We start from the raw sequence: 12,550 nt of genomic DNA on the forward strand, positions 1-12,550 counted from the left end.
TCAGCCTTCTAAGCAGCTGAAACTACAGGCATGTGCCATCGTGACCAGATAATTTTTTAATTTTTTATAGATGTTTCCCAGGCTGGTCTTGAACTCCTGATCTCAAGTGATCCTCTCGCCTTGGCCTCCTAAAGAGACGGGGTTACAGGTGTGAGCCACCATGACCCAGACTAAGAAATCTTTGTAATCGTTACAAATTTATAATTTAACTATAGCTAATGAACGATTGAGTCAAAACACAAAATGGCATTCCAAATAAATGTCATAAAAATTCACATCTTTTTATATTACTTTAAGTGTAAAATTTACAGTGCTCAATATGTGCAAACCTCTGGTACATGGTGCATATAAAGGGGAAAAACATCTACTCTTCAAAAACTTTTCATCAAAGAGCTATTTCTGCATTAGCATAAATCTAGAAGGTTACAAATAAAGACAATATAATGTGTAGCTAAGAATTCATGGTAATGAAGTTCACTCGTCACCTTTCTCAGACTTGCAAAACATAGTATCTTTAAACTGGATATATGGATATACAGTACTTAAATTATACGTACCAATAAAGCTAGTCAATAGTGAGGAAGACTCCTATCCCTTGCAGTCCTTTACTTGTAGTTTGGGTCTTGTAGTGATAAAACAATGACTAAGACCATTAAAGAAAATAGCCTCCTGGTTAAACATACATAATTTGATAAAGGTAGGTTTCCAATATTTGGGTGACTATTTTCTTGGGGGAAAAAAAAAAAAGGACAGCTGTGTGCAGCAGGCTCACGCCTGTAAGCCCAGCACTTTGGAAGGCCAAAGCGGGTGGATCACCTGAGGTCAGGAGTTCGAGACCAGCCCGGCCAACATGGTGAAACCCCATCTCTACTAAAAACACAAAAATTAGGTAGGCATGATAGTGGGCGCCTACTAATCCCAGCTACTTGGGAGGCTGAGACACGAGAATCACTTGAACCCAGGAGGCAGATGTCACAGTGAGCCAAGATCATGCCACGGCACTCCAGCCTGGGTGACAGAGCGAGACTCCATCTCAAAAAAAAAAAAAAAAAAAAAAAAGGACTACTGCTGGTCATGTTATTTTTATTGAGAGTCTCATCAATAACTTTAGGCCTGGTGTTAATAACTTACATAACTTAATGTAGTTTTCTGCCTAAAAATATAATTTCATTTTGCATCCCCAATCTCCTCCTGAAATTAGTTCCAAAATATTTAAGCACTTATACAAGGTCCTTCCAAGCAAGATATTACAGAAACTACAAGTTATGATACCGCTAAAAGGACCACAGCATCAAAGTATCAATAATTTTCACCGAAGAGTCCAAGCACATTTTAAAAGTTTCTAGCCTCACACCCGAACAGCTTGAACCTTTAGTGAGAATACTCACTACCACAAACACGAACAGCTTGAGAAACAAAAGCATATGTTAATAATACCAAATAACCTTGTTTCCTTGTATTTACGTACTGACAAATTGTATTTTAAAATAAATAATTTTAAGAGCAAACAGCCTGTTCTTAGATTGCCTAGTCTGTATATTTGACTAAATTTCAAAGTTACTCATATAAAACAGTGTTTTATTCACTGAAGTGAGGCTTACTTTACAGAAGATAAACACCCTTATCCAAAGTGAAAACATGCAATGCAGAAACTCAGTATAGCATTCAGCCATCCTGCAGAAAGAAATCCACCAACTGAATAATTGTTGTAAACAAATAATGCAATTTCTCAATTAGATGTCTTGATAAAATTATTTTGCCCATACTTAACTCTTTAATAAGTATCACAATCATTTGAACTGTCTGTTCTGTAGCTTATTTATAATAATCATCACCTAAAATAGTTATGGCTGCAATCCTTTAGAAATAAATTTAGGCCAGGCGCGGTGGCTCACGCCTGTAATCCCAGCACTTTGGGAGGCCGAGGCGGGTGGATCACCAGGTCAGGAGATGGAGACCATCCTGGCTAACATGGTGAAACCCCGCCTCTACTAAAAATACAAAAAAAATTAGCCGGGCGTGTTGGCGGGGCCTGCAGTCCCAGCTACTCCGGAGGCTGAGGCAGGAGAATGGCGTGAACCCGGGAGGCGGAGCTTGCATTGCAGTGAGCCGAGATTGCGCCACTGCACTCCAGCCTGGGCGACTGAGCAAGACTCCGTCTCAAAAAAAATAAAAAAGAAAAAAAATTTAGTGTCATTCCGTTTTATATCAAACAAAACAGAAATTGCCATAAGTAAAAGTATTTTATGGATCTTTTATTCCAGTTGCAGAAGAATCAAAAAAAATTCCAAAACCACTGGCCTAAAACTATCAACTGCCAAAAACAGTGCCCAGGACATAGCGACACTTAAAATGTTTTACCAGTCTTTCCAGAGTATAATGTTTCTTTTAATTCGGCCATCTTAATAATAGCAACCATTTATTCAATGTCTACTATTGACTGTGCGTTCTACTACCCCTTTACAAACATTTCGTCAGTTCTCACAGAAGTCTTGCAAGTTATATCCCCATCTAACAGGAAAGGAAATAACTTGTCCAAAGGAACACAAAGCGGCAGAAGAGTTTAACTTGGCCTGTTTAACAACAAGCCATGTCTTTCTGCTACAGTACCTTCCATATAATCTTCTCTAAATATAAACTTTCAATAGAATTTCTATGATGAAAATGATCTTTCTCAGAGTAGTTACCCATGGCCTAAATAGCACTAAACATTATTTTTCCAGTATGCTCAAAATATTTAAACAAAAAATATACGTTCTCATAAAATATTTTCCATTAATATATCCCTTCCCAGAATCTCCTTTGATATTTAAAACAGTCCTTTCTGACAGCCAAAGCATATATAAGGACGCAGTAGTTCAGTACAGCAAATGGAAAAACTTCCAATTAAAGCAAAGAAAAAAATCTCTTAAAAATTGAATCATGGCCGGGCGTGGTGGCTCACGCCTGTAATCCCAACAGTTTGGGAGGCCAAGGCGGGCGGATCACGAGATCAGGAGATCGAGACCATCCTGGCTAACACGGTGAAACCCCATCTCTACTAAAAATACAAAAAATTAATCGGGCGTGGTGGCGGGCGCCTATAGGCTGAGGCAGGAGAATGGCGTGAACCCGGGAGGCGGAGCTTGTAGTGAGCTGAGATCACGCCGCTGCACTCCAGCCTGGGCGACAGAGCAAGACTCCATCTCAAAAAAAAAAAAAAAAAAAAAAAATTGAACCACAGGAAATCACTACTAGCCCTTCTGATAACAAGCTAAAACCTTAAAATTTAATAACCAGACAAATTATTATTTAGCCAAATGAGCAAACCTGAAGCCAGGTAAGTAAACAGGAATGACAGTATCAAATTAACTATATGAAATTGTCATCAAATATCAATGTAATACTTGACAAGTTTGGAAAACAATAGGTTAAACAAAGTTAAAACTGGTCTCTTTACCTCAGGACTTTTCAGAACCCTTAATGTGTTAACATGAATTCTAATCTCCAAATAAAGTGTACAGAGATCACTCAAGGTTACACAGCAAATTTAGAACCATAACTTAATTCTCCTGATTCCCACTCCAAAATTTGTTCTACTTCCCCAAGACTTTATAACACCTGATTTTAAAGGAAGAAAAGGATCACTTCTACAGAAATACAAGATGCAAAACATTAGTGGTTTGTTCCAACAATATTTACCACCAGCCCACCAAAACAAAAAAAAGTAACGAAGAATTTTTATATAACAAGCCTCCTCAAAAAAAGCTACAAAGGCCAGGCACGGTGGCTCAAGCCTGTAATCCCAACACTTTGGGAGGCAGAGGTGGGTGGATCACCTGAGGTCAGGAGTTCGAGACCAGCCTGACCAATATGGTGAAACCCCATCTCTACTAAAAATACAAAAATTAGGCCGGGCACAGTGGCTCACACCTGTAATCCCAGCACTTTGGGAGGTCAAGGCGGGTGGATAACTTGAGGTCAGGAGTTCAAGATCATCCTGACCAATATGGTGAAAGCCCGTCTCTACTAAAAATATAAAAATTATCCGGGCATGGTGGTGTGCGCCTGTGGTCCCAGCTACTCAGGAGGCTGAAACAGGAGAATTGCTTGAACCCAGGAGGGAGAGGTTGCAGTGAGCTGAGATCATGCCACTGCACTCCAGCCTGGGTGACAGGGTGAGACACCGTCTCAAAAACCAAAAAAATACAAAAATACAAAAATTAGGCATGGTGGCAGGCACCTGTAGTCTCAGCTACTCAGGAGGCTGAGACAGGAGAATCGCTTGAACCGAGGAGGCAGAGATTGCAGTGAGCCAAGATCGCGGCACTGCACTTTAGCCTGAGCGACAGAGCGAGACTCCGTCTCAAAAAAAAAGAAAAAAAAAAAAAGCAAGCTAAGAAATAGTATTTCACAGATTACACACACCGATGGTATTCCAAAACCTATATTCTTATCAAAAATACTTCCAGCAGAAAATCAGATATTATTTTTTCTCATCAGTATCCGAATGGAACTAAGAAAATGGTAAGGATGGCAATCTAAACTGTGAGGCCCATTAGATTAGGAGACACATTGTTTTACTCACCATCAGTACCAGAGGCTGACATATAGGAGGTATTCCATACATATTTGCTAAAAGAATGAATAATAAATCCCTGCCCCATCTTTAATTAACCTACCTTTATTAAATTACAGTATCTCTGAATCTGAGTTTCCCCACTTACAAATAAACTGGTGAGGCTCAAACGACCAAGATCCCTTTCACTTTTAAGAATGTGTGAATCTGGGCCAGGCGTGGTGGCTCACACCTGTAATCCCAGCACTTTGGGAGGCCGAGGTGGGCAGATCACCTGAGGTCGGGAGTTCGAGACCAGCCTGACCAACAAGGAGAAACCCCATCTCTACTAAAAATACAAAAAAAAAAAAAAAAAAAAAATTAGCCGGGCATGGTGGTGCATGCCTGTAATTCCAGCTACTCAGGAGGCTGAGGCAGGAGTATCGCTTGAAGCCGGGAGGCGAAGGTTGCGGTGAGCCGAGATCATGCCATTGCACTCTAGCCTGGGCAACAAGAGCGAAACTCTGTCTTAAAAAAAAAAAAAAAAGAAAGAATGTGTCAATCTGGCCGGGCGTGGTGGCTCACGCCTGTAATTCCAGGACTTTGGGAGGCCGAGGTGGGCGGATCACGAGGTCAGGAGATGGAGACCATCCTGGCTAACACAGTGAAACCCCGTCTCTACTAAAAAATACAAAAAAATGAGTCCCAGCTACTCAGGAGGCTGAGGCAGGAGAAAGGCGTGAACCCGGCAGGCAGAGCTTGCAGTGAGCGGAGATCACACCAATGCACTCCAGCCTGGGCAACAGAGCAAGAATCCGTCTCAAAAAAAAAAAAAAGAATGTGTGAATCTGCACCTGTAATCCCAGAACTCCGAGAGGCGGAGGTGGGAGGATCACTTGAGCCCAGGTGTTTAAGACCATCCTGGGCAACATAGCAAAACTCTGGCTCTATAAAAATTAGCCAAGTGTTATGGCACACAACTGTGGTCCCAGCTACTTGGGAGGCTGAGGTGGGAAGATCACATGAACACAGGAGGTCCAGGCTGCAGTGAGCAGCGATCATGCCACTGCACTCCAGCCTAGGCAACAGAGCAAGACCCTACCTCCAAAAAAAAAATAGGAATTAGTGAACCTGGCCAAGCATGGTGGCTCACACCTGTAACCTGTAATCTCAGCACTTTGAGAGGATCACTTGAGGCCAGCAGTTGGAGACCAGCCTGGGCAACATATCAAGACACCCCCATACCAACCCCATATCTACAAAAAATTGGGGGCATAGTGGCACGTGCCTATAGTTCAGAGCTTTGGGAGGATGAAGCAGGAGGATCACTTAAGCCCAAGACTTTGAGACTGCAATGAGCTGTGATTACACCACTGCACCCCAGACTGAGTGATGAAGCAAGACTTTGTCTCTTTAAAAAAAAAAAAAAAAATTGTGAACGTTATACAAATTAAATCTCAAATCATGAAAGCATTTGAGGATATGTCCCTGAACAAGCAAAAAGTATAGCAAAAAGTAACATTAACAAGGTACTTCATATTATTTAATTTAAAACACCCAATAACCCTGCAAACTAGTCAGGTATCATTATCCACACTACCAGTAAAGAAACTGAGACCTAGAGAAGCGGACTAGACCAGAACCACAAAGTTATGAAGTTGTGACACTTGGGCTTTAAATCCAAGATTTTAGTATTGAAATTCCCAAATCTTTCCTTTATACCTTGTCATGTGATGATAGAGATAGGGACACAGCACTAACAGTATTCCCTGGCTTTCTGCTACTAATTCAACAGGGCTACAGGACAGAAGGTCTCCCAGACTCTCACATACCCCATCACACCCAGCCAATGTTAAAGCCCCAATTCTTTGTGGGGGAAAAAAATGACCTAAATGCAACAAATCAATCAGATTTTTCTCCTTGGAGCCCAAGGTTGACTAAATATCTTTACTATAACAGAGGATGACATTCTCAAAGAATGAATTAATTCTAAATTATGAACAAAAATCTTTTACATCACAAGACAGTTTTACTTCAAATAATATGTACTCACAGCTAATACAGTACTGTGACATATCAGACCACCTTCCACCATATTTCGCCACATGTAAAACGAGAGCTCCACTTCTGAAAACTTTGCTAGTGGAAACGAGACAATTTAAACTATTACCTCTTCCAGGTGTTGTTACATAAATAAGTGCAACCTATCTCAATTCCAATAATGAACAAACCCAGCTCTGGTCTCAAAGCTGGTGTTAAACAAACGGCATTTACATCACACACTTCTCCTCCAAGAAATACAACTAGACAACCAGAAACATCCCAAGTTATAAGTTTCCCCACGACTCTAACCAATCAGCTGGTTCTCATATTTGTCAACCCTATTAACCTTATGTCTTAAAATACATACATATTCTTATGTCAAATATAGTTGTAACAGCTACAGCAAAACCCCTTTCAATAGAGTATGCCAATAATAAAATAAGTATATACTTATGAAACCTCTCCAGTACGTAACACTTCATTAAAATTTCTGCCACAAAAATCTAATGAACACTACCTTTCCGGGGTTTACATGTGGGAAAACTTTGTAATATGCTTAGAGTATCAAGTAATATAACATGCAAACACAATGCTGCATTACTACAGAGTAACTGAAGAAAGTATTTCTCCTCCTCCAAAAAAAACCTCAGTCATTCTCATCCGAAATACATATACACAGTACACGCAAAAATATACACCTGTCACAGACTATTAGTTACTATTAGTGTTCTGTAAACTTAAATTAGTTTGGAGAACTTAACAAAAGTTTAGCTTGTTAACACCTAAAAATCTCCAGCGACCAGCGGTCACATGCCTGAAAAGAACTTACTATGAACGCCAGTAAGAACTTTACCAAACCAAAACTACAAGCCACCGTATCGAGCAGTACTTAAATTCCTCTGCTGGTAAATGCTCCACAGCCATCACAGCCATCTCAAGTTCAACACTAAATAGTTTGAGAAGAGCTGCCGACGGGCCAGTCAAAAATCTTTGTGAACTGTCACAAAAGTCAAAGAGCAGGTGTCAGCTTTGCAGTCCAATTCAAAACATCATAGTGCCATCGAATTCAAGCGATTCCCAGAGCAAATTATCTCGAACAGCCTATGCAATTTACCAAAGTGCCAAGCAGTCCCCAGGGGTGCAGAGCAAATTATCATTTTGGTCCCAGGACCGGCTCCTCTTCACACGAGGATGAATTTCCCTACTTAGTGCCAACTGTACACTTGCATACTCCGAAAATAGGGGCAAGCCGTGAATACCAGAGGTTACAAGGGCAATGTTTTATTTTATTATGGGCTGAAGCTCAGAAGGCTCCCAATGCTGAAACGCTCGACCTATAACCCCGGAGTCACTTTCCAACTGCGCTCTCACCCAGGATCATTATATCCCAAACGGAAGCCAATCATTACCTGTAACAAGGCCTGGAAAAAATAGCAAGAGGGCTTAAAAAAGTTCACCTAAGAAACACCGAAACGGGGTGGGGAGTGGGTGGGGGGGCTTCGATGGATAAGGCCAACCTTAAAGCATCTCGGACTCAAACATTTTAGAAGCCAAAATACATACAAAGACCCTTTTCCCTGGAAGACCCCAGGCAGAGACAGGCACACAGACACTCAGTCATCCCGACAGCATGGGGTGCCAAGGGTTCCCTAAGACCAGCAGCCGGCATCGAAGCTCCGATGTCTCCGGGGAAGGTCTGGGAAGCCAGGCCAGGTCCGCATTGTGGCCGGGCGGTGCGCGCAGCCCCTGCTCCCGGGCCCCTTTCTCTCCCCCTCCCCACGACCAGGCCTCTCCCCGCTCCTCTCCTCTTCTCCCTCCCTCCGTCCCTCCCCTCCCCCTAGACACATACAACAAGGCCACCTCCCCCCGAACCCCACCAACTTTCCAGTGCCCCCACTCTTCCCACCTCTCAGGAGCACACAGAAGCTGCAGGCCAGGAGGCTCCTCAGGACGGCCCCCATCTTCCCTTCTCGCGTTCTCTTCTCTCACCGGCGAGGGGTGGCCAGAAGTGGGGGAGGCGAGGAGCCGGGGCGGCCGCCGCAGCGGCAGGGCTGCACGCTCATAGTTCCCAGCTTCCCAGCGAGAGAAGAAAGAAAGGGGCACGTCAAGGTTCCGCGCGCGCCGCCGCCGCCCTCTCTACCGCGCCGCTCGGCCCCGGGCTCGCGCGACGCCAGCGTCTGCTTCCATCCCGCCGCCTCCTCCCCCGGCGCCCCGCTTCCCCCGCGCAGCTCCTCATTCAGCCTCTGCCTCGCGCAGCGGCGCAGGGATACGGTCGGCACCGCCTCCTAGGGTCGCCGCGACCGTGTCCCTGCGCGCAACGAGCCCCTTCTCCCGGTACTGCCTCCTGTACGGCCAGGGAAGGGAGTCGGCAACCGCACGCACAGCCTCTGCCTGAGACCCTGGGAGAGGTTCTGGGCTAGCAGAGGCGAACTGGGAGGGAAAGCCTCCTCCCGGTGGCGCATTCCAGCGGGATTCTTTCCCGGACCGGCCGCTTCGGCCCTCCCCGCGGAGGGCGTGAGGCGGCGTCGAACAACATTGGAGCCGGCGTGGTCGGGACTACTTTCTGCGGCTCGGCCGGGCAGCCGTCTGCCCCGCTCTTTGTGCGGCCGCCGCCGGCAGGGCCAGGTGGGGCTCCGGTCTCGCGCCCCCAGCCACCTGAGACTGCCCAGCCGCGGTGCACGCGCGGGGAGCCACGGCGGATCCCGTTGCGGGGTGATGAGCTCCGTCTTCGGGGTTGGAAATCGGTTTCAGCATCCTTTTTTTGGGAGGGCGGAATTTTTGAACGCTGTTTACACCGGCTTTCAGCGTGGATCTGGTGAACGATATTAAAACGCCAATTCAAAACTGAGATTTTATTTTTCTCCCGCCTTCCCAGAAATACAAACTGCCCCCAGAATTAAGCCCGACCAGCTAAAGATTTCTAAACTGGCAGATAAAATTCCAAGATAAATGCCTCAAAACCTAAGAGCAAAGGGACAATTGGACAAGACTATTTAGGATTTTACAAGTTGCATACAATAACGAATGTTTGGCATGCTTCGATTATCAATTCTCAGCTTGAAAAGGAAAAGATTCCCTAGAATCTCAGACTGTGCACAGCCTCTCCTACTCCCAGTGCATTGGGCATTCAGGAGTAATGGCCCAGACGCCCCCTGAAATCACCTGCCAGGCTTTCGTCTGGGCAGAGGCGCTCCAACAGTTAACCCTAATGGAGCCATCAGATGCATCCTGCCCAGCTGTCACACGCCCTTACCTGGAGGCAGATGGGCAAGAAAGTGGAGCTGCTACCACAATGTTACAAGTACCTCAGTGACATTGGCGTTCACTAGTGCTTGAACACAAGTTATCATATTTGACACTCAAAACTACCCTGGGGAAAGGCAGGTTTTGTTACTTATCCTTTATTGCACAGAGGAGCAAAATGAGAACCTGAGAGGTTAATGACTTACCCAGGGCCACTCAAGTAATGAATAGCAGTACCTCAGCCCAATCCAGGTCTCTGACTTAAGCCACTCCGCTCCTTCCAAGAAATGCGCGCTGAACCAAAGGTGCTGCAGGTTTGTAAGTAGATGGACAGCAGAAACAGCCAAATCACTTTCTCCCAAATTCACCTGAGGTCTATTCACCGTTTATTTAAATGACCTGCTTCTAAGAACCAAGTGAGTTTTGTATTCTGGCTTCCTCAAAGCAGGAAACTGGGCCGGGCGCGGGTGGCTCAGGCCTGTAATCCCAGCACTTTGGGAGGCCGAGGCGGACAGATCACGAGGTCAGGAGTTCGAGACCAGCCTGGTCCAACATGGTGAAACCCCCGTCTCTACTAAAAATACAAAAAAAATTAGCCGGGCACGGCGGCACACGCCTGTCATCCCAGCTGCTCGGGAGGCAGAGGCAGGAGAATGGCTTGAATCCAGGAGGCGGAGGTTGCAGTGAGCCGATATCGCGTCATTACACTCCAGCCTGGGCAACAGAGCAAGATTGCGTCTCAGAAAAAAAAAAAAAAAAAGAAAAGAAAGTTAACCTTCACTTTCACAGGCCCCTTCCAATGTCTGGGGAGGGGCCCTTATGATATGTTCACATGGTCCTATTTGCAAAACAAAGATAATTTTGAATTCTTCTTCTGTATAATTGTATTACACAAAATTGTATAAGCTTCAAGTCCCACAAAGCCTGGATTTGCCCCTATATATAATAGAAAATGCGGTACAACTGGCCGGGCACGGTGGCTCACGGCTGTAATCCCAGCACTTTGGGAGGCCGAGGCAGGCGGATCACGAGGTCAGGAGATCGAGACCATCTTGGCTAACACGGTGAAACCCCGTCTCTACTAAAAATACAAAAAATTAGCCGGGCGCGGTGGCGGGCGCCTGTAATCCCAGCTACTCAGGAGGCTGAAGCAGGAGAATGGCGTGAACCCGGGAGGCGGAGCTTGCAGTGAGCCGAGATAGCGCCACTGCAGTCCAGCCTGGGCGAAAGAGCGAGACTCCGTCTCGAAAAAAATAAAATAAAAAAGAAAATGCGGTACAACCTAAATCTCCTCAGACTATCAACCTAAGTAGGGGAATGAGATATTACACACTGCTGAAAAATAATAATGTAGAGGATTATGCAACAGTGTTGAATGTTTATAGTGAGTTAAGCTTTTTTTTTTTTTTTTTTTTTTTTGAGACGGAGTTGTGCTCTTGCTGCCCGGGCTGGAGTAAAATGGCACAATCCTGGCTCACCACAACTTCCTTCTCCCAGGTTCAAGTGATTGTCCTGCCTCATCCTCCTGAGTAGCTGGGATTACAGGCATGCGCCACCACACCCAGCTAATTTTGTATCTTTAGTAGAGACGGGCTTTCTCCATGTTGGTCAGGCTGGTCTCGAACTACCGACCTCAAGTGATCCGCTCTCCTTGGCCTCCCAAAGGGCTGGGATTACAGGCGTAAGCCACCGCGCCCGGCCGAGTTAAGCTTTTAAAAAGTGAAAGTGCATGTACATTTGATTATAGCTATGTAAAATAAAAATATATATAATATACAAACATAAATGCACACACATATATATAGCACATATTTGAGCAAAGACCAAAAGTAAGTGCACTAAAATAGGCATTAGGATGGTGAAATAATGTGAGATGTAGTTTGCTTTTCCGTTCTTCAATTTTGTTTAGTGTACTATATACTTACTACAAATTTTTAAAAGATGCTTAAGTGAAAACCTATAGCTTAAGCTTAAGCCCTAGAGAGAATGCCATTATTATTGCATAACTAATTTTGTTTCTCATTCTTTTAAGTGCCGATCAGATACCAATCACTATGTTAAGTGTTGGGGATATAAAGATAAGAGTAATCATAGTCCCGACCCTCAAGAAGCTTACAGCCTAGTTTGGAAACACTAATTAATAAAGTGAGTAATTAAAATATTAAAATCTGCAGGGCACAGTGGCATACAACTGTAATCCCAGCACTTTGGGAAGTCAAAGTGGGCAGATCACTTGAGCCCAGGAGCTCGAGACCAGCCTGGGCAACACGGCGAAACCCCATCTCTACAAAAAATACAAAAATTAGCTAGACATGGTGGCGTGTACCTGGAGTCCTAGCTATTCGGGAGGCTAAGGTTGGAGGATCACTTGAGCCTAGGAGGCCAACGCTGCAGTGAGCTGTGATCTTGCCACTGCACTCCAGCCTGGGCAATACAGTGAGACCCTGTCTCCAACTAAAAAAAAAAAAAGACAAAATTGCTAAGTGTAGAGATGCTTTTCTGCCTAGACAATTCAAAGAAGGGAAAAAAGGGCCAGGCGCAGTGGCTCACAACTTAAATCCCAGCTACTCACAAGGCTAAGGCACAAGAATCACTTGAACCCAGGAGGCGAAGGTTGCAATGAGCCGAGATTGCGCCCCTGAGCTCCAGACTGGGCAACAGAGTGAAACTCTGCCTCAAAAAAACAAAACAAAACAAAAGAAGGGAAAATAACCTTAGCGCTGAGGT

General features: G+C 44.7%; 1 protein-coding gene across 3 annotated transcripts in view; it reads right to left on the reverse strand.

The window, feature by feature from the left end:
• LRP6 (LDL receptor related protein 6) overlaps window positions 1–9,061 on the reverse strand; it is a 153,418-nt gene extending 144,357 nt beyond the window's left edge. For 2 of the 3 annotated variants that reach the window (XM_019039057.4, XM_004052742.5), the window contains exon 1: window positions 8,487–9,061. In XM_019039057.4, the coding sequence (XP_018894602.3) occupies window positions 8,487–8,541 (55 nt within the window). In that variant the 5' untranslated portion in view covers window positions 8,542–9,061. The remainder of the gene's footprint in view (window positions 1–8,486) is intronic. The other variant, XM_055358689.2, reaches the window with a different exon arrangement.
• Between the last annotated feature and the right edge of the window lie 3,489 nt (window positions 9,062–12,550).

The sequence above is a fragment of the Gorilla gorilla genome, chromosome 10, assembly GCF_029281585.2.
Source record: "Gorilla gorilla gorilla isolate KB3781 chromosome 10, NHGRI_mGorGor1-v2.1_pri, whole genome shotgun sequence".
Taxonomy (NCBI): domain Eukaryota; kingdom Metazoa; phylum Chordata; class Mammalia; order Primates; family Hominidae; genus Gorilla; species Gorilla gorilla.